General features: G+C 42.7%; 1 protein-coding gene across 2 annotated transcripts in view; it reads left to right on the top strand.

The window, feature by feature from the left end:
* The window catches only part of AHI1 (Abelson helper integration site 1), a 922,284-nt gene that overhangs the window by 23,338 nt on the left and 877,399 nt on the right, over nt 1-21,547 (top strand). For both annotated transcript variants that reach the window (XM_069235204.1, XM_069235205.1), the window contains exons 2-3: nt 5,164-5,267; nt 7,388-7,512. In XM_069235204.1, the coding sequence (XP_069091305.1) occupies nt 5,255-5,267; nt 7,388-7,512 (138 nt within the window). In that variant the 5' untranslated portion in view covers nt 5,164-5,254. The remainder of the gene's footprint in view (nt 1-5,163; nt 5,268-7,387; nt 7,513-21,547) is intronic.

Below are 21,547 nucleotides of genomic sequence, written 5' to 3'. Positions count from 1 at the left end.
CTAAACAATGGCAAAGAAATTATCGAACCAGACATTCCTATGAGAATGTGGTCGTAGCTTATAACTACCCAGTGGCAACCGTACCTATCGCTTTGTCTCTCTATCTCTCTGTCTCTCTCTATCTCTGTCTATCATATGAGAGATCTTGTTAAGAATTGATTTTTCAGTTTTTTAATTGTCATAGTTCTTTGCAAATTTGTGGGTTAATTTAGGTCGCGATAAAAACCAAATTTTCCTAATACTACACAAAACGGCTTAATTGTTTCACCGTGGTCCTTTTTCTCTTGAAGAATTCAAAATGTATGCAGTATTTTGATATGACAGTGTAGTAGTTTTTTTAAATGTGTGAAGGCAGATGATTTTTAAAATAATTTGATGATTTTAATGCTGTGTAGAGTCAGTTTTGATGAAAATCTACTCTCCAGTCATTTTATATCAGGTCTAGCTATTTTTAGGACCTACTGGCCCCTTCTGGCAGTTGACAAAGAACAGATGTTCTGTTCAGTCAGAAACTGGAAAATATACATTTAAATTAAGAACTTGTTACATTTGCTCTGTGTTCAGACACACAGGTCAAAGGTCGCGTTGTCTTATTCCTTTTTAACTGCAGAGTTTCAGTACTAAGATGACCTGTCTGACAAGCTGTAAAAACTGTGAAATGAAAAGCTAGGCGGGTTTTTCCTAACACACAACATTTAAACAACTAAGCCAGCTGTATACGTCAGTAGCTATGAAAGACCATTTTTTGTTCTTCAGTGTGATGAAAAAAAATATTTTAATAGGATGAAAACAAATAAGAACACTTTACTTGGTGATGTGCAAATGATAACTGTGTTTCCTGAAACCCATTTTTCACAGATTATTCATTCACTACTTTTTTGTTTTATCAGTAAAGCTGCAAGTTAGTGGGTAGGTATGTGGACGTTTCTTAGAAATTTAGTGTGCTACCACATCATGCTTTAATAAAATATTTATTGAAAGTGAGTGTTTAAACATAAACAGGGAAATACTTCTGCCCTGAAGGCAATGCTATTAGTAAACTAAGGCAAGTCAGGGATCCTATATTTGGGCTAGATTCTTATTATAGATGGAGCAAACATTTAGGGACAGATTTACAATGTTTTGGAGCAGGGCAGCACTGCAAGCCTTTTTGCAGCGCTGCCCTGCATCAAAGCAAAAGGGCAGGAATGCACCGTTTCTACGAGATACGGAGCAATCATGTCCTTTTCTCCTGCGCTGGCGCACAAATTGCTGCCGTGCGCCAAATCAGGCACCCTTGCATCATGGTGCAAGTTAGCCTGCGTGGCAGGAATGATTGTTTTTACGCAGGAAGGGAAGCCTTCTTGCACATAAACAATCTCAAGAGGAGTTTTCCACTTGCTATGTGTGCTGCAAAATACAGCACACATAGAAAGTGGAAAACGTGGGTTTAAATAAAGATAATTCTCCCCATTGCGTCACTTCTACGCCACCCCTGGAGTGGCCCAGAGTTTTGACTCATTCCCAGGTTTACAAAAAATGGTAAATCTGGGAATGCGTCAAAATCCACGGGTGTTGTGTGGGAACACCCATGCAAAAAAAACAATGGAAACGCCTCACTGACGCAAAATAAGGCAATGCAGCGACTTGCGCTGTGTTGCCTTACTCCATATCTACAAGGGCATGTAAAGCCACGCAAAGTGGGTCACCAGCCTGCGCCGCCAATGCGTAAAAAAAAAAGTGATGCATCAGTGGTGCATGCCGCTTGTTAATCTGGGACTTAATCTATTTAACCAAACAAAAGAGTTTTTTTTGTACAGCAAAAATGCTGAACTCACATATTTGAAGGTGCATTCATATGTGAGAATGAAGGAAAAGGCGTCTCTGTAAAATAAAATATTTGCCTAGGATCACACAGTTTGAGACCAGTTTACAGGTCAAGTACATTATAGTTAGGTCGAGTAGATTTTTCAAGTTTCTCGACCTGCAGGTATAGTAACAATTTTATGATTTTCCGAGGCCTGATATTAATATGGATGCAGGTTCTGGTATTCTGTTCATCTCACTCTTGTTCATTCCCCCTCCCAATCCACTGTCCTGCAGCAAACCATCTCTCTTTTCGTGGGGCAAAAAGTAATGATGCCAAAGAATGAATGCACTACACCCAAAGGAATTCCGCTGGAAGTTCTGCTGAATGATTGTTAATTCTGTGAGCCATTGTTTGAGAAATGTTTCATTAGGTGTTTGTTATCTCCACAGCACAATTCCTGAGAAAGTAAATGGAAAATTTATCTTGCCTTAAGAATTGGGTTGGTGATAAAGATTTTAAATCTACTTGGTGTTTGTGATTTGCCAATGTGGCGGTATCCATGATCATACATTGAAGAATCCGTTGATAGAATGTGTGGTTTGTATAAAAATATTCTTGGGCTTTAGAACTGTGGGCTTTGTTTTCACAATCATCTCTAGGGCTGCTGTCACTAGGAGATTCTTTATTCTTTTGTGCTTAATTTTCTTATAGGGATGTATCTGTACTCTTTACGAGTCACAGCACAGATTTCTTAGACTTACTTAGTTAAACTAAGTTTTAGGATTCTGTATTCCTGTATTGAGCCTATGTGGCATTTTATGCAGTTTTTCTCTGTACAACATTTATTTAAAATACTGTATATTAGATCTGTTTTTGCCTTATTTGTGATCTAGAACTCAGCCATTAGTTTTTCCTCTTTATTTTCTTTTACTCTGCTGAAATTGTATATTTTTGATAAGGTGTGCAGTCTCTAACAGCAGGATCTATTGAAGAATCCTTAGCCAAATTAATTAGGTGAAAATTGGGGGTGTTCAAAATATTGGGGTTTGGCTCCCACAACCCTGTGTCCCTCCACTGTCATTATTTCCATCAACTGCCACTACCATGTTTTGCTTAATGTCTCACAATTTGGTCCTCCATTAACTGACATGCAAACTCAATATCACATTCTTTCTCTTGCCAACTACACAAGTTCAGTAGTAACATAGGGATATGGTAGCATTATAGCCTGCTGCCTAGGAACTATGCCATCCGTTAAAGGCCCTTCACTCATGTTATAGGCCCTCAACTGATACTCAAACCTTTAACAGGTCAGAGAGACTTTAACTATCAGTATAGCCGGATGCAGAGGAATACAAAGTTATTAGAGCATTCCACCTAATGAGAGAAGGTTGCTCTAAACCAGAGATCTCCAACCTTTTCTGTAATAAGAGCTAATTATGTTCAGTGAAACATATCTACTAATATTAGCTTTGTATTAGTGACTACATCTGTCTAGATTAAATTAATGCGCATTTTATGCAAGATTACCTGCAGTGATCACATCATTGAATCAGTCAGGGTTGCCAGCAATAATGTAAAAAGAAAAAACAAACTTTGTCAGTTTGGAATGCCTGTACATGGGTAATACATAACAGTCGTACCTGTAGTGCCCTTGCCACCACCATAATAGAAATAGTGTAAGGCTTCTCCAACAAGACATAATTTAACCCCCATATGTTATCTTTAAATATATTTTGGAAATTGAACCATTTTTCTTCAAATATCACTGTACGACTTCTAAAAATACACATATTTTCACCTCAAATACACCTACGTTTTGGTGATATATATATATATATAAAAATTCTATCAAGCAAAAGGTTCTAATTTGGGATGCTGGACTGTACACAGGAGAGCTACCTCCAGGTATCAAGGGAGTTACCAGTAGCTCAAAAGCTACTCGTTGGAGATGCCTGCTCTAAACTTAACAGGGAAAAACGCTAAGAGAGATGTTGGAAAGTCACCGCAGGAGGTCTTTACCAGCCACTGTTGGCCCTCTGCCTCTCCAATATCTTCAGTGGGGCTCCTGGCATTCGAAAGTTATTAAAACACGTTATAGCCTGCTGCTGAGGGCTCTACTGGTTGTTAAAACCCCTGAATTTGTTTTTAGAGAGAACATGACGCCCACTAAGAGTAGTATGTTCTGAATTGAAAAGGGAGAAACAGAAAGAGAAACATTGGAATGTTGGACCAGAAGGCTTTTACCAGCCATTATAAGCCAGAAGCCATTTCATTGTCTTCAGTGGAGCTCTCAACATTCCAGTGTTTCAATATCGCCATTTAGCAGTTGCCGATGGCTATACTGGTTGTTAAAGGCCATCTGCCAATGAGAGCAAGGGCATTTAACAACCTGTGGGTGAAAGAAGAATGGCTCGAGGCAGAAGGGCTGTTGGGCAATGCTTCGTGAACTTTTTAGAACACTGTCTAACTTTTTAGTACGACAAACATTTGCAATCCACCTAGCCTTAATGGACCGGCAGGAGATTTTATTTTTATTTTTTTAATATAGCTGAAGCATTGTGTGGTAGCACATTGTCATTTATAAATAGCACATTTCCCATTGAAATGGTCACTAAATTTGCACTACTAATGTTTTACTGAAAACAAAATTGCACACAAATGATAATGTATGGAATTTGGGTTTCAGTCAGTACTTATTTGTGCATCACCATGTATTTTTCGTCTTGATTTGTTCCATCACACTTCAGCAGTCCAAAAAAAGTGCTTCGTTTTTGCTTGCTTTCTTAATTGATGAATGTGTACCATTCATTTACAAGTATCTATATTTTGTTGCCTTACAAAAATGACATCCTGCAGCCTTTCCTGGATCATGTACCCATAATGATTTTTGCTACATGATTAACTTTATTTTTCTTTCTCTGACCGCAAAGTGAGAGTAGTTTGTAAACACCAGTCGATTTGGCCTCTGTGTTTGAAGTGCAGCAAATGAGACAATATGAACACAGAAATTAAAGGCATCTTAATTTACTGCTTGAACTTTTGCGACTCACAGTTTGAGAAACACTGTGTTAGAGCAATTCACACATTGAGGGTGGTACCTTCTAACTTAAAAAGGGGAAAAAGAAAGAAAAGCATCGGAATGTTGGGGCAGAAGGCCTTACCAGCAGTTATTATCCTTGAGCTTCTGCATTGTCTTTGGGAGGGCTTTCAACATTCTAGTGTCCTAATATGCAGAACGCAGAGGTTGTTGACGCAAAAAAGCCTGTTGGGTTACTGGATGCCAAAGTCCACAACCCTTTTAGGAAGTCAAACAACAAAATTATGTATGTCTTATCCTTGTTTTTATTAATTATCTGGCTTTTTTTCTGCAGATGGTTTTCTCGACGTGAAAGAGCAATGTAAATCTTAAAGCCACTGTGGACGATCAATGTCATTCTTACTGCCACTCGTACTTCAGAATTCATGATGCCAACAGGTAAGACATTTCCTTTTATTTCAGAAGGACTGTTGGGTAACATGAAATTGTATTGTACAATTTTATTTTGTAGGCATTATTGAAGTGAAAGCTGCCCCATCATACCCCTGGTTGACGTTTTGATGTTTTCTTACTTTTTGTCCCTTGAGAACTTGAGAGTCTGTGAAGACACTGTGTTTCAGTTAACACTTGGGAACAGAGCACAAGGTTTTGTAGTGTTCAGAAGTATACCCAGACTGTACTCCAATTCATAGTGGAAGGTGACTACTGCCCCCTTAAACCAGATTATGGAGAAAATGGTTATTTTTTGCAGAGTCAGTAGTTTGTGGGAACAGGCCTTTGTTTTACTTCACCCCTCGTTTGAGGAAAGCCTACCACCCTCAATCCGTTATGGTCCTCTCATTCTCCCGTAGCATGAGTTACTTCACCAATCCTCACATCTGGTTGCAGTGAGGCTGATGGTAGTTGATATGTTTGATGTAGCATTAATTTGAAACCATCCCTATAGTTTTGTTGTCTGATCAGAGGACTCTTTCCATTAGTTATTGGAGTACAGGATGCTACTTAATGAACTCGGAAGGTTTCATTAGGTGGTATGAAATTAACTTACTTTCCAGTGAAAGCCAACTAACCCACTACAACTGTTGTACCCAAAATGAACATCATGTTGTCTGGGAATAGTTTTAACTCAATCTGTAATGCTTCATTTATCAAAAGCAGTTATCATATCTTGAAGGTGTTGGGTCTTTAAAAATTACTTATTCTTCAAGCATATTGTGCACACATATTCAGGAGTTCCTGGACAATTGTGGGGTACTCGGCTCAGACTGTAGAAGTCTGAGCCTTTTAACTAGTGATGACCTTTTTGTTTTAACCTTACTTATGCACCCAAAACAGAGAACCAAGTGCACCCCTTTAGCAGTTGACCCTCTGAGTAGTGAGGACGTGCACTCCGAGGCTTACTCGGGGCCATGGTGTAGGGTAGAAGCCTCAGAATGCAACACAAATCAAATAAAAATCAATAAATGACAGCCCAGCCAGTACTTTAGTGTATAAAAAGACAAATGTATTGTTATTGCTACCCTGCACACAAGATAATTACAGTACATAATTGGCAGAGGACATTTATCAGGGTACTAATGGAGGCAAGTATCCATGATTATTTGGGGAACAATCTTTCTTGGTGAAGTGCACTCGACCCAGGCCCTGTGGGGGGAGTTTCACTGGGGCAACATCTAGTGGGTCACTATAATCCTAGGCTAGCTGTTCAGTCCTCTGAAAGGAGTTTCACGTTTACCTAATTTTTGAGGTTTGCAATATTGTAGCACCTAACTGTTCATGGTGCGGAGTGGATCTTGTTCGGGCCTGCAGTTGCATTCAGTCAGTCGTCTTGCTCCACTGGATTCAGTGCATCGTAGCCATCTGAGCGAGTTCCACCTGCTCCTTATAGCCTCATCAACCTCGGACACGGTCCATAGTACAAGCGCACTTGAGCTGGCAAGAATAGACTGTCTCTGCAAGAGTAGTGGAGCAGCTGTGTCTGAGTTGATGTGGTACCGAACAGGTGAATCGTGCTCCTGGAATTCTTCTTGCAGGAAGAAATATCAGCGAAGAGTGGAAACAAATGGGGAGCACTCAAACAGGAGGGGTTGCAAGGTCCAGGTAGGACAGAGAAGATAGCAAAAAACTAAAGAAAGAAAGGAGCCCGTCAGGAGCAAGGCCACGAGCCTTAGGATAGCACACTGAAGAAAATATTGAAGTGCAAGAAATGGTGTGTAGAGTAGACCTTGCAAGAACAAAGGCTGCAGAAGCAGGAGCAAAGTGTTGAAAGAAATCAGGAGTCAAAGCTTAGGTGTCCTTGGCACAACAAATAAAAGGGTAGAGTGCAGTGAGGCCATCTGGGAGCAACAAGAACCTCATCCATGAGACCAAGACCTCCAGTCCTCGTTCAGCATCCTGCCGCAGTAGGGTGGTGAGATGCTAGGCAAATGGGAGTAATGAAAGCTCATGGACAGGGAAAGTCTCATTGGGTGGGTCTAGCTTTTATGTGATCGGTTGGCTTCAAAAGTCTTTGTCGACGATGAACAGGGAATGAATCATTGTACAACTTGTTTTTGCAGAAGAGAGTGAAGCAAAGGCAAAAACCAAGCCCCACTTTGAAGAAGTGTTTAAAAGCTACGCAGAATTGATATCTGAAGGAAAGAAATCAAAGAAAAAAGGCAGACGTCTGCCGGAGCAAATTGAGGTGAGTTTATCCACATTTGCCAAGACAAGCCATGTTTTTTTGGTGATTTATTATGATTTGAAGTTGTCATAGACTTTTTTTATGAAGCAGAAATGATAAAGTAATTTAGGCACAATTTCCTCTGGCTGCAGACCAGTGGTATTTCTTTCATGGTGCTATATTATAATAACAGGTGATGGAGGTGGCACCTTCTAGTTGGCTGTGGCGGGGCCCCAACCAGGCAGAACCTACCACTCCCGTCAGGGGTGAGTGATCACAATCATTGTATAACCTGTGCTCACCATTGGGTAGCTTAGCATTGAGCAGTCAGGCTTAACACAGAGGCAATTTGTAAAGTATTGGCACAGCACTCTCACACAATAATACACTAAGTGTTACAAAAGAGTGGTAGTTAAACAGAGTTTGTATTCAATACACACATTAATTAACGCAACATAAAAATCATAAACTTCTGGGCATACATCACACTTGGTATTATTACTAGCAATCCTAAACCCAACCATGTTAAAGTGACCCAAATTGCATTCACACTTGGGATACAGCTGACGTAACCCCTCCCCACACCCTCCCCCCCACTCTTAAGCAGTGCATTGCCTGAACTAGGTCCACCCTGGCAATTAATATAATGCAATACCACACCTATAAGATGCACCCCAGATCAAGATGATATCAGGAATATGTACACACTGATAATGACAACACTTCTAGCAGCACAATGGGCCAAGTCCGCATGAGTATAACCAATGTCAAACGTAGTATCCATTTGGCAAGAATCTCAACATGTAAAGCAGGACCGCCGGTCAATTGTAATTACTAGAAGGCAGTTAGTAGCACAATGCAGACCCTGTGGCCCAAACCCTCCTCCGCCGTCCCACTCACCGGACTACCCCTCACCCACAGATTAGAACGAAATCCACCCCCAGCCCTCCACCCCTTGAGAATAGGCTGTTCTTGGCTCAAGTCACTTAGTTGAGGTCCCATGGAACACAGTGGGAAGTAGGCAGCAGGACTGATTAGAAGGCAGTTGACAAACAAAAGGAGGATGGCCACTACTCAGAAAGTTCACCCATAAGATGCAGAACATACATGGCTGAGGGCAATAGTTTGTTCCTCCAGCTCAGTCAATTACTCTCACCATCCAGACCTGGCAATACTACCTGGCACACGCTGTTGTCGGGAGTCGAGTGAGGAGAGGGCAGGTAGTTTGCCACACAGAGAACTAAAGAGAATGATCGAAAAGGGGAATGTTGCAGGGAAGGTAGAGGTGCCTCGTCAGGTAAACGTTATTCAGAGTTGTACCAAGGCAAACCAGGCACATCTGGCTCGCAGTGATCCAAGTCACACCAGACAATTCTGGTTTTATACACAAACATTAGTTGCAATGTCTGTGCCTCCCTGAAAATGAGGCACAATGCCTAGTGCGGGTTGATATGGGTTGCACCAAACAGTTTAGATCACTTCGGATGAAGAGTTACCAATCCTGTGCCTCCCAAGAAATGAGGTACAACACCTGGTGTGAATTGCACCAGACAGTTCCAACCACACACAATCAAAGAGATGCAAGTTCAGTACCTCCCTGGAAATGAGGCACAACGCCTGGTGCACGTTGATACAGGTTGCACCAGACAATTCCAGTCACACACACAGGCACTAGTTTAGTAGTGAGGCATGAGGTAGAATGAGGCCCTACTACAGTTACAACCTGACCTCCAAGGTTCGCAATCTGTGAATCGGACACAGACGCGATGAGCATGCAGTCCATGCGACGTACAAGGAAGATGCGGCACGATTGATGAAGTGGGACAAGCGGGGTCCCACAAACTGTGAAACCGCTCACCACTAACAAAGAGCTTATGTGTGTTGAGGCCCCACAACGCAGGGGCCACTTTCCTTGGATGCAGGCAATGCTTTTGGGGCTCTGCATTAGGCACAATTCTTATGCCATGTTGTCAGTTGGAATGTATCAGACAATGTAGGCACTTATCAGGACACAGCTCTCCAGGTGTCACAAGCAGGTGGTGTGGCTCTCTTACGGGAGGTTTTTGATGTCCCTGTGACCTCCACAAGAGAACAGGGGGCAATCTGAAAAGCCCTTGAAGAGCACAATTTGGGATGCCACACAGCAGCAGGAAGCATGCCCAGGCCAGCCACGATTCAGGAAGGGTGCGACATCCCTTCCAAGCGCCATAATTCTCCTTGTGCACAACAGATTCCTCTGGCGGTGTGCACCATGCGGTCCAGGGTCTCCGCTCCCACGTCCCCGCAAGTGTATCTCTACCCTGCTGCAGTATGGCACCAGTAATTACACTGTAGTGTGCCTTTGAAGTTAGGGTGGTTCTAAGGTTCTTCCTTTAAACCACAGATGTCTCCCCAAAATTTCAGTCCTGTCTGTCATGGGGCCATGGAATGCAGATCTTAATCTTTATTGGGGCCGTGATTCGACCCCCAGAGGCCAAGTGTCAAAATCTGTCTCTCCAATTTATCCAGCCATGCCCTCAAATGGCAGAGGTCTGTTGTTCCATTTGCTTGCCAGTTACTTATAGCTGTAGCTGGGGAATGCACAGATGTGCCCCCCATCCTCCGGTTCTGAGTGGTGCTAGGTAGAAAGGCACACAACAAATTCTAGATCAGAGAAATACCCCCTTTCCAGAAGTGGCATTTCTCAGCTTTTAATGACAAAACCACCCTTCCCATAGGAAGAGGTTTATCACTGCGAATCCAAAGGTAGGAAACATCAGGAGGCTGCTCCACTGCAACCCTGTATTGCAGTTGGGAGTGATTTCACTCATTCCCCCATGTTACCCTATGGGTAGAGCAACCCTCAGAGGTAGTGAGAACACACATAGGTATTCTTCACCAAGTCTAGAAACACCCTTTGTGCACGTGCACACACACTGGCCTGCAGTGGCAGGCTCAGTACATGTTAAAACTCCATTGTGCAAGCGTGCACACACGCAAAACCTACAGGAAAAAGCCGATCTCGTAGGTAGGGAAAACCCATGCTGGGTTCTTCACTAATGGGGCTTGGAACACCCATGTGTACCTGCTCTTCCTTCTGCCTACCCCCAGCTCCACCCTTCAGGGGGTGTTCTAGGGTTAGTGTAAGGCCCACTCGGGATTGGCCCAGGACTTCGAAATGCCACCCTAAGCGCCAGCGCAACTGTGCCTCTCCAGGCCTGCAATGGCAGACATGGTTGACAGGCTATACTGTCCGTGCAGCATCACACTAGTAGCCGAGGCAGTACCTGGCCCGGGTATGTGGGGTACTTTTTTAGAGGGCACTCCTGGGTACAGCATCTCAACCAACCACGTAAGAACACCTTTCTGGCATGTGTAGGAAGGTCGCAATCAGTTTCCCACTGCAGTACAGTCCTAAGGCGACGCACAGAGAGCCAGCAAAAAATGGGAGGAAAAAGCAAAACGTTTCGGGGAAATCCACTAAGAAGGGCCATGTCCAGCAACAGGCTTAAGAAGAAGACCTGAAGTTGCATCCCTTTTTTAAAAGAATTTCCTTTTGCTTTTGGTGTGTAGTCCCATAAATGTTACTTCATTTCCTTCCACAATCCAGACCCTACTTGTGAAGTGATATCAAATGTTTATCTTTCTCTCTCATTTCTAACGATACTGACAACAAATCACTGCCAGTCCCTTAGAGCTATTTAAACACCACAATAAGAGTTGTTGTTACAAGGGTGGAAGGGTCCAGAGAGGCCTCATTCACCTGCTAGATAATAACTGCTAGCTGATGAGCAATTACCTATTTGAAAGTCTCTCCAGTTGTCTCCTGTTTTAGCAAATGTGTCAGGCAGTTTGTTGGTAATATCAGAGGCTATTACTGTAGCCAAAGTCAAAACAATCTCTATTGATTGTCATGCTGCCATGAAAGAACAAATGAATAAATAAATAAAAACACCCAAGAAATAAACACTGTTATTCTTGTGGGATCATCATGTGTGCAATTTACATAAAAACGATAAAAACAGACCTAAAAATATGCTGCCTATTTAAAATTCATGGTGCATCAGATGGTAATACTAGAGTACACAATTCAATAATTACTTACGTATAAAAAAGAAAAGAACAAAGGCTTAATCAAGGTGCATTGAGGTTCTTGAATGTGTAGCTGACCATAACAAAAAGAGCTCACATAGAAGCATGTTTCATCATCATTGAGCTGCTTTAAAAAAAGTAATTATTGCATACAGGGTGTCAGTTCTCGGGATTTAATAAAAGGGATTACAAATATTTTTGTATATTTCCGATAAAAAACCACAGAAAAAAATAAAATGGAGCATTGTCTCTTTAGAGAGGTTATCACAGGGACAAACAAGTAAATCCAAGTTATCTGAAAACCTAGCGGGAAACATAGTAAATATTTTAGCGTATCGGCCTGAAAACGGAACATTAAACAGGGGTGTGGAATTTATTAAAATATCTACTTGTCCATGGTATACGTTGCTTCTTAAATCTACATGTCTTGTAAAAAAATCTTCTTGTCCCTTTGGTGCCATGTAATGTGGCGACACATATGGCAGCAATCTCATTATATCAGAGCTCAGATTATGCCAGGACTACTATTGTAGGGCTTGAATGCTTGCAATTTCAATCCCTGCTATAGCAATTTCCTTATTTTGCCACTTCTGTAGATCTATGTACTGGAGCTGTAGGAAGCAGTAAGCAATAGTTGTAGCTCTGGAATGCCTTTGAGTCTGCAAACCTACTAACTCGCATGTTTTAAGGATTTTCACCAGCTCTTCTCGAATCTTTTCCCATAATGAGGAAGGTTGAACATGTACTCCTTACATTGGCAGAAGTAGAAGTTCCTCCATGCTTTTGCGAACAAAGTGGTTGGAGGGAGAGTGAACTTGTAAACGCTCAACAGATTTTCATGAGCACAGCTACACATGCATATTTGCTTGTGCTAAAATACAGTTCACATATATTTTTTAGGAGTACGTTTTCCTGGGCTACTTCTGTAAGTTCTTGTGAATTAATGAAAGCCACTAATTCAAAGACATGTACCATGGGTGCACTTTTGTGATTTTCCTCAAGAATTGGGCCCCTAATTAGGTCTGGCGTTAACAAAGACAGTTTGTTTTTATCAAACTTCTATTTCTCTCTCTATCTGTCGGCTGGCTTTATTGTGAGTCATCTCATTCTGCTCTTCCACAAGGAGCATATTGTGGCACACAAAGTAGATTTGTTCAGTTCCAGGAACTACTGTGGAAATCACTGGCATAACGAAACTGGAGGGGGCCCCCTGAAAGAACATGGAGGCCACCTTCCCCCTCCAGACTCACTCAGGGAAGGTGCTGTACTCAGAGGACCCCCCTGGAAGGGGGCTGCAGACTCTTTGTTACGCCACCAGTGTCAGTGTCTGCTTTTTGAGACCAAAACCTTTTTTTTTTGCCAGTGTTTGCTACAATGATGAGGGGCCGGCAGTTCCCACATCAATAAAGTGTTACGAAAGCCATGTCAAAGCAAGACACGCATTGACAAAACCAAAAGACTCACACAAAAAAAAAAAAAAAGTCAGATCGGTTGGCTTTGCTAGTGCTTGTTTATTTTCATGCTTCCCATAATCTTGTTGAAAAGGGGTACAGTGATTTTCCATTAGGAATATTCTTTGGAAATACTAGCATGCATCAACACATTTTACCAAATGACGCTTCAAAGAAATAGCACCTAAAATGTCATAGTAGCAAACCGTTTTTTTCTGAACATGTTATTTTGAAAGCATAGAATCATCACTCTTGCTTACAAGTTTCTGCAAACATTTGCATCTAATCAGAGCATTCTGGGAGCATTATACTTTGCCTCGTATTGTTAAACGTTTCAAATGTGTGTACACTTCTTTTTTCCTGGAATTACTGTCATTATTGGAGTGTGACCTTAAAACGTTTATTTTACAGCACTCACCCTAATAATGAAGGCTTTTCAATAATGAACAATAAATACAAGTTCGAACAGCATAAGCATATGGACTCATATTACCTCAACTGCAGACTGTCTGTAAACTGCCAACCAAAAGGTTTGTGCTGTAGGGGGTTGGGCTTACTTGTCCCAAGGACAAAATAAACATGAAAACTTGTTGCCCTTAACCCCAAACAATATATTCCGCCCGTCGGGCAAAAGGAATACCACGTCCCTGATTAAAGAACGTTCCCACCTCCCTCTCCTGCCTTGTAAGGAATTACTGAGGGTGTTTCCAGGGTTCACGGACAAGTAATAGGTGGCAATATATGATTTTAAAATTTCTGTGCTTAACCGTTTCCCTTGGGCATGAGTTAACAATAAATATTGAACTTGCTCCCTGCCCATAGCAACGCATGATTCAACATTAGTAAAAACGTGGTACACCAATTGCTTCAAAGGATTTTTTTGTAAATCGCAACCATGGAATGCCTAAACCTTTGTCACATGCTAAGCAGTCTTTAATTATGTTTCTTGTTAAGAGTGCCTCTTCATTTTTCCAACTGGAAAGCCATAACAGTGGGGGCCAAATTTTTATCCGATCACCCAAGTAACTCAGCCCTAGCTCGTTATGACAGACAAAATGAGAGGTGAAAAGGGGGAAGATACGAGCTGTGGACAGAAGTGATTTTCCTCGATCTGCATGGATGAGGGATCACTAATGCCCCAAACTCCTGTCCCAAATGTAGAAACCAAGACACATTGGTAAAAATTGATTTGCAGCATAGGAACAAAATCGGCCCCCTGGAAGAGTTAGTAAACTAAAAATAGAACCAACAGCCCTGGATAACTTTATCCTTCGGTCAGCTATATTGGGTGACCAGGAGCTGGTGGAATTGAAAAAAAAAACAGATACAAGAAGGTATTAACGCTGAGTAAGTGACTTCAACCTACCAGTATATTTGATTGGTTATGGCCTGTGGCCCAAAGAGAATATCCCTATCACTTGGGGAAGTTGATTAGCAAATCGAGGGAGCCCATAAATTCCACAAAGGAACGGACCATTAATCGCAGGGCTCTAGGCGTACAGGCAAATAGCACTGCATCATCTGTATATAAAGGAACTGGGAGTGGGGAGCCACAAATCACAGGAACCTCTGGAGCGCATGATGCTAGATGTGTGCTAAGTTTACTGATATAAAGGATGAACAACAGAGGCGCCTATACGCAACCCTGTCGCACACCAAGTGCCAGTTTTAATTTCTTTGGAAAGTTCACTCTGGCCCTGGTGTTAACATGCATAGACACTGGTAAGTGCACTAATGACTCCTCCACTCCCCATTCCAGTAGGATTTGCCAGAGCCTAGCCTGATCCACACAATTGAATGCCATGGAGAGATCCATAAATGCTAAATACAGTGGATTGTGCTTCGCAAGAATGTATTTACCCGATACCAGGTTGAGATTCAAGCATTGTTCCTGTGTTCCTATGTTTTTGCAGAAACCATATTGGCATGTGTTCAAATTGTTTTTAGCCTCCACCCACTCAGTAATCCTATTAAATAGAACTCTCGCAAGGATTTTAGCTGGTATATCAATGAGAGAGATTGGCCGGTAGCAACCAGGAGAAGATCTGTCACCTTTTTTGAAGATCGGTACAATGGTGGATAATGCCCACACATTTGGCAGGGATGTGTATCTTAAATTGTTAAATACTTTGGTCAGCAGGGGCGCCCATATATCGATGTTACTTTTTATCAGATTGATGGGAATACCATCTGGGCTGGGAGCCTCTCCCCCTGCACTCTGCTGTATTGCAGCAGGGACTTAGTTTAATGATACAGCTGCAGTAGATTGTAGGCCAGTTGCCCTACTAGCACAAGCAGCCTGATTCATTGCTGAATAAAATGCAAAAACTGTACCACCTATGCCTCACTACTTATGTGACAGCCAGCTGACGTCCCCTTGCTATTGGTCACCCTCATAGCCGAAACAGAATTCCAGAATGACTTGCTATTCTTCATGGTAGCAGCATGCGCCAAGATTGTCCCACAGTCCAAGAAACACCTCCTTCCTTCTCCTCTTAGTTACTAATTTGTACCTTTTTCACAACCTAATCACCAGTGTTGGATCCATTGGTCGAGCAGTTAGTGCCTTGCGCAAGGCTCAGTTAGCTGCCGAACGGTCATAGTCAAACCATCTAGGGGCTTGTCGGGCGGGATATAATGGCTTTACTGTTTTGGAAAGGTAATTTTTAATGTTTAAAGAGAGTTCTTCAAATAGGCTTACCATGATCCCTTTCCCATTGGTGACATCGTCAGATAAACAGCCCAGAATTCTTACTAAATTGCTCTGGATTATTTCAGCCAATGCTTGTGTGGGATTCGTGAGTTTCCAGCATACTCTCAAATTATCCGTAGAAGCCTAAAAATTACTAAGTTCTGGTTGAATTGTAGGGAAGGCTCCTGGTGTCATGATCACATCAATTTCTATAGCATTATGATCACCAAATTCCACCGACACAATACCCCCTGACAACAGTTGATCATACAAACTAACAGATACAAAGATGTAATCTAGCAATTTTTTACCCATGAAGGTTGTTAAGCCAATGTCGCCTGCTCCCACCACTTTCAGCACATGATGTAGGTTCAAGGAAGCTAAAAAGACCTCCAGCTCCTTGCCCCTCTGATCAGAACCCCTTCCCATCCGTGGTGGGTTACTCGGAGTGGTACTTGCTATCTTTGCATTCAAATCTCCTTCCCAGCACAAACAAGCTGACCGCCTGTTACCCATCCCTATCCCCATAATTCAATTAGGAAATCCAAACAAACCTGGTAACTTGCAATTTGGACTATTTGTAAAATCATTATTATGAAAATTAACAAAGTACATTTTTGGATCCCCCTGATGAAGCACTACCTGATAATCACTTCCTGCGGGTTCTTTGGGTTCAGCGTGTGCTCCTAGGGAAAGATTTAGGTGGTTAGGCCTCCTGAAGCATGGCCAGAGCAAGATGGAATAGGCGGTGTGTTGAAACATAAATACCCATCAAGTGCAATAGTAGTGATGGTCCATGTTTCCTGAAACATAATAATGTCATACCCATGTACCAGAGATTTCCAGTCTGGGAGGAGCATTTCGGCTTGCTGTCCTGCGACATTCCAGCTAAGAATTTTCAATATGTGACCCTTATCCCTAATTATAGAATTGGGTAAGTTACTGGGCTGGGGGGCTGGCAAGGGCATGGTACCTACCGGTAGAATCTCTGGTACCCCAGGGCATGCAACGACGGAAGCAGTTTCAGAGCAGAGAATGAGTCGCAGGAATCCAAATTGCTCAGTGGGGCATACCTACTTCCCAGGGGCAAAGGTGAAAGAGCCATTGGGTTCTAAGCGAGGCGGCCAATGTGAGTCGGCTGCACATGTGCCGAAGACCGCAGGACCTGCCATGCAATCTCGGGCCTGTAGAAGGAGCTCCAAAAAAATGTCTGCATACCAGATGGCCTACCTAGATTATAAAAACCCAGAGTTGACAGGAGGCGTTCAGTGATCATAGGGGTGTTAAAATTAACTATCACGTCTTAATGTCTGGGCCCACTCGACCCACACTCCTTACCATGATGATTGAGTTGTAAACTTCCATACTATTAATGGAATTTACCTTAAACCAGTGTGCAACCTTGTTTTTAGGTCGAGCGTAGCAGCGTGCAAGCGCTGCTTTTCCAACGTGTTGATATCTATTTGGGCTTTTAGCCTTGCACACCTCACGCCCATCACCTTCTCTCGTTCATTGGCTTGCCCATCAAAAATCCTTTGTTATCATTGGTAAATGCTTTAGGTTTGTCCCTCCTTGAGTCTGTTTGGTTGCCGCCTTGGACATCGACCCCGTTATGGCTAATTGCACTTTTTGCCGATTCGTTTGACTGCGAGCGACCATCTTTTTCCTTTTGTGTGTCTCCTCACGCTCATGGCATGGTGCTTTGAATTGGCTCACTCATGTGAAACTGTATTACTTTTCATTTTCAATTTATGTGGCAAGCAAAGTCCAGTTAGGAGTTTACAACGTTAATAGCTCCTATCTTGAGCAAATGCAAGACCCATTACATTGCAATTGCTTGCTTAATTCTTCGAAGGATTCTGGAGCAGGGTTTCTATACGGGGGTACATTCCCTAGAATGACTACATAAGGGTTATATTCTGGCGGCAGCTAAATTACATCAGTTGCCCGGATGCTTGGGGTCTGTGTCACTGTAGGGGCGTGAATAGAGCGTGGAGCATCCAGGCGTAAAACGGGCTGAGCTAGTGGTATAGTGTAAGAGAGGTTTCTAGGCAATTGTACAGAGGGCAGGAGCGCCTCTCAAGGGTTTGCTGGCGCCCTCTGTGGCACAACTGGTTAACATTAATGTTGGAATTAGCATTAGTGTTGGTATTGCTACACTGCATCGCAACTGGAGGGTTCTTATCCTCCTGTGCTGCCGCTAAATTATTTAACTGTGCCATTATTCGTGCAACCCGTTCCTCAGTTATGCCCAATCTAGAAAAGATTAGTTCATATTTGCTATTTATCTAATTGTTCGCTTTCTGGGCCGGTGAGTACAAAGGCTCAGTCTGGACCCCTATAGTCACCAGGCTATTTTTCTGCTTTGGGGGCGACTGTGCGCTGCCTCCGCTTAGAACTGGGGCTAACAATGGGGCTTGTGTGGTTGATCTCCTCTCTAAGATTTGCTTCCTGCATACCCTGCTGTGATGATGAGGGAAAATCCGCCTTGTGACCGTCGCAGTTAGCCCCTCGTGTGCTTACTGTGAGCGGGCAGCATGTTTCTAATTCTATAGTGTTTGCCCCTCCCCCCCCCGCACCCCAGGACTAGGAGCGCAGGACTCAGCCAAGGTTGGGCTCTCCCTTGATAAAATAACCTCTCTGCCAGCTCGATTTCTTTTGAGACCACATTGACTGCCCTAGTCAAAAACTCTAAATGGTAGCATTTTTTTTGGTGCATTGTGGCGACCTTAATGTGCCAACGTCCGCTTTTCTCTTCCTCATAATCTGTTCAAGGCAATAATGTAAGTAGGGACAATTCTCTCCAGAGTCTATGCGCAGCCTTGTGGCCTTTCCAGCCCCAGGCTGTGCGTAGGGTTGTGCTACCAAATAATGTGCCAAGACTTAACAAAGAGAAATGCAGCAAAGCTAACCCGTTTTTAATCACTATGTTTAGCAAGCAGATTAACATTACTATGAGGTAATCTGGAAAACAACAGGAAACAACATGAGCAGACAAGAAACAGTAAAAAACAAATGTCCCCAGTTCTTTAAACAGCCCCATGTCCAGAGCGGTCCTAGTGCAGCAGTCTTATAGACCTATAGATTATGAAGTATTATTGCCTCTTACCCACAAACGCAATCCAAGGGACGCTGCTGGAAGAAAAGACGCCTTCATAGCGCCACCGGTGAGTCAGCGCGATGTGCTGCCTCCTGGAGCCCAATGCAATGTGGTCAATGTGGTTCAAATACCCCATGCAGCAGGAAGATAAGATGCCCTTGAAAACGCCACAGGTGATTCAGCATGCTGGGCTGCCTCCTGGAGCCCAGTGCAGCCGGGTCGATGTAGTTAAAGGACCCGGCGTGGCGGGAAGAGAAGGCGCTTTTTATAGCGCCACAGGGGAGTCAGCGTGCTGGGCTGCCTACCGGAGCCCACTGCTGCCTGGTCAATGCAGTTCAAGGCCCTCGCGCAGTAGGAAGAGAAGACACACTTTATAGCCCCACAGGGGATTTGGCAGGCTGGGCCGCCTCCTAGAGCCCGCCAGCTCAATATGTAGTTCAAGACTCCGGCGCAGCGAGAAGAGAAGACAACCTTTATAGCACCACAGGCGAATCAGCGTGCTAGAAAGCTTCCTGGAGCCCTTTGCAGCCCTTACATACAAATAATTTTTTGCAGCTCAGTCCAAGGAGGTGTGCTTATTAGCACCATTCTTAGTTTCCAATGTGCATGCTACACTTGCTTTCTCTGTAATAACAAATCTCTGCCACCATACACACTCCCGACGCAGCTCATAGACTGACATATGGCAGTAATCTGTTTCATACGGTGAATTGCTGTAATGAATCATGTTGAGAGGAAACGGGAGCCGGTAACTAAGCGATCTCATTGTTGTCTTAATGTGCCATTAACTGTAGGTACTTATGCTGAAATTCATCACAGGTTCTCCCTAAACATTATCAGGCGTTGTTTACTTGTTATCACGCAGGAACGTTGACCTCTTATAAAATGAATAAAGTGTGATTAATGTTTAAACATTTCAGGGCCAGCATACATGTGTTTGCAATTCTACCTCTTCAACCCTTAACTGGTAAACCAACAGGAGATGTTGTGGGCATTCAACAAGATGGATTTGGCTCCGCTCTCATAGATTGTTGACGATTTACAAGAAGCATATCTGCCTCTTGGGCTGAGGCTGATGGAGCTGTTCTGCCAAACAAGATCATGAATGACACACAGGCCACTTCTTCATCATTTAGAACTTTTTATCACCATAATTTGGGAATAGTGAGACTGAGATTAGCTGTAACAGTTGCTCACCAGGCTTGGTATTATTGGTGAATATCAGTTTCTCCTGTTATTAAATTAAATGTCAGCATTCGGTTGTCAGAACATACTTGCATGTATATTCGCATAAGTGAGCACTAGAACAAGAAATGGAGGAGATGGTAATGCTCAGAATATTTTCTGATAATAGTCTTGTCCCAGTTTTTACTTGCAAAAAAGTGGGATAAGAAGGTAATGCTATGAATATTTACCTGTAATCTCCAGTACCCTCTTTCTTGGGATACAGCACACTCAGCCCTATAGAAGGGACGGGTCTAACTCCATCCATTGCTAGAATAAGATATGAAGTTGTTGAATGGAGTGGTTTTATTCCTCCTAAAATGATTTGGGCTTGAGAGGGACATATACAATTCAAAGGATCCTACACTGGGTCCTTCTGGAAATGTTCAGAAGTATACCATTCAACACGGGCAGGAAGAGCATCCTGTTTTGCCATGCAATTAGACCACTCCAGTTGCGATAGTTGCAGAGGTCTGCAAATAAGAGGGACACACGTTGCTCTGACAGTGTTGTGGTCTTTTCAGAATCGATCTCCTATTTATTTTTTCTCTGAAGGCCTTGAACGTTTGACGAAAGAATAAAGACAGATTGCTAGCGAAGTCAATGGATGATGAGCATGACTTGGCTAGTCATGATTGTAAACAATTCCGATTGGGCAGATATCTGACATTTTAAAATGAAATGGAATCAGTGTATTGCTTGTTTGAATATTGTGTGATTGCTATTTCACTTTTTGCCAGAAAGATGGTTTTGCTCAGGCTTATAATGTGACTCTTGTAGGTTCACTTCATCAGAGTTTAGTGGTGAGCACTCCTTGAAATATGATTCAAGAATGGCTTCATGTTCCAGAGAAGAAACAGTGATACTGAAACCGTTTGTAGCTTTGCAAGCTTTTGATCTTGGTATTAGGAGCAGCTGTATAATTCATATCCACTAGGCATGAACCCTGTACAGGTCAGCGAGCCAAGGCTTGGTCATCATATCTGCCTATTAGCTTGTCATGCTGCCTATTTTCCCCTGAATTCCTGATAGGGGCAGATGAATCCTGCTTGGGTCTCAGTGCAAGAACTAGATTTTTCACCCCCAGGCTGACATCTCAGAACTTATGGACCTGGCCCGTCAAAGAGTAGAGGAAAGGCTTACCTGTTCCCCAGCTTCTCCCACCTGTCAAACATCTTTCACAGTCAAATTATCTGGTTGTCCAAGTGGCAGTTTAGCATTGTATAAATGCATATAACATACTAAAATTTAATGAAACGGATTACTCAGGTGATATTTAGCATTAGACATTCTGAAAGATGTGTTTCTAGAAATCTTAATCACCATAAATGAAATAACTCTTTGTTTGGCACTTGGGTGAATCTTTACTCCCTTTTTACTGTGTCAAGTGTGCTCCTCAGTGTTGCATGCGTTTGGGAAATCTTTATGCTGCTACTGTCCACATTTGTGTATTTCTTTAAGGCATAGGAGCAAGTTCGGAGAGGTCTCACTAGATTGCCAACAGTTATGGATTTCTTA

The sequence above is a fragment of the Pleurodeles waltl genome, chromosome 5 (assembly GCF_031143425.1).
Source record: "Pleurodeles waltl isolate 20211129_DDA chromosome 5, aPleWal1.hap1.20221129, whole genome shotgun sequence".
Classification (NCBI taxonomy): Eukaryota; Metazoa; Chordata; class Amphibia; order Caudata; family Salamandridae; genus Pleurodeles; species Pleurodeles waltl.
This window is presented reverse-complemented; position numbering and strand designations above follow the sequence as displayed.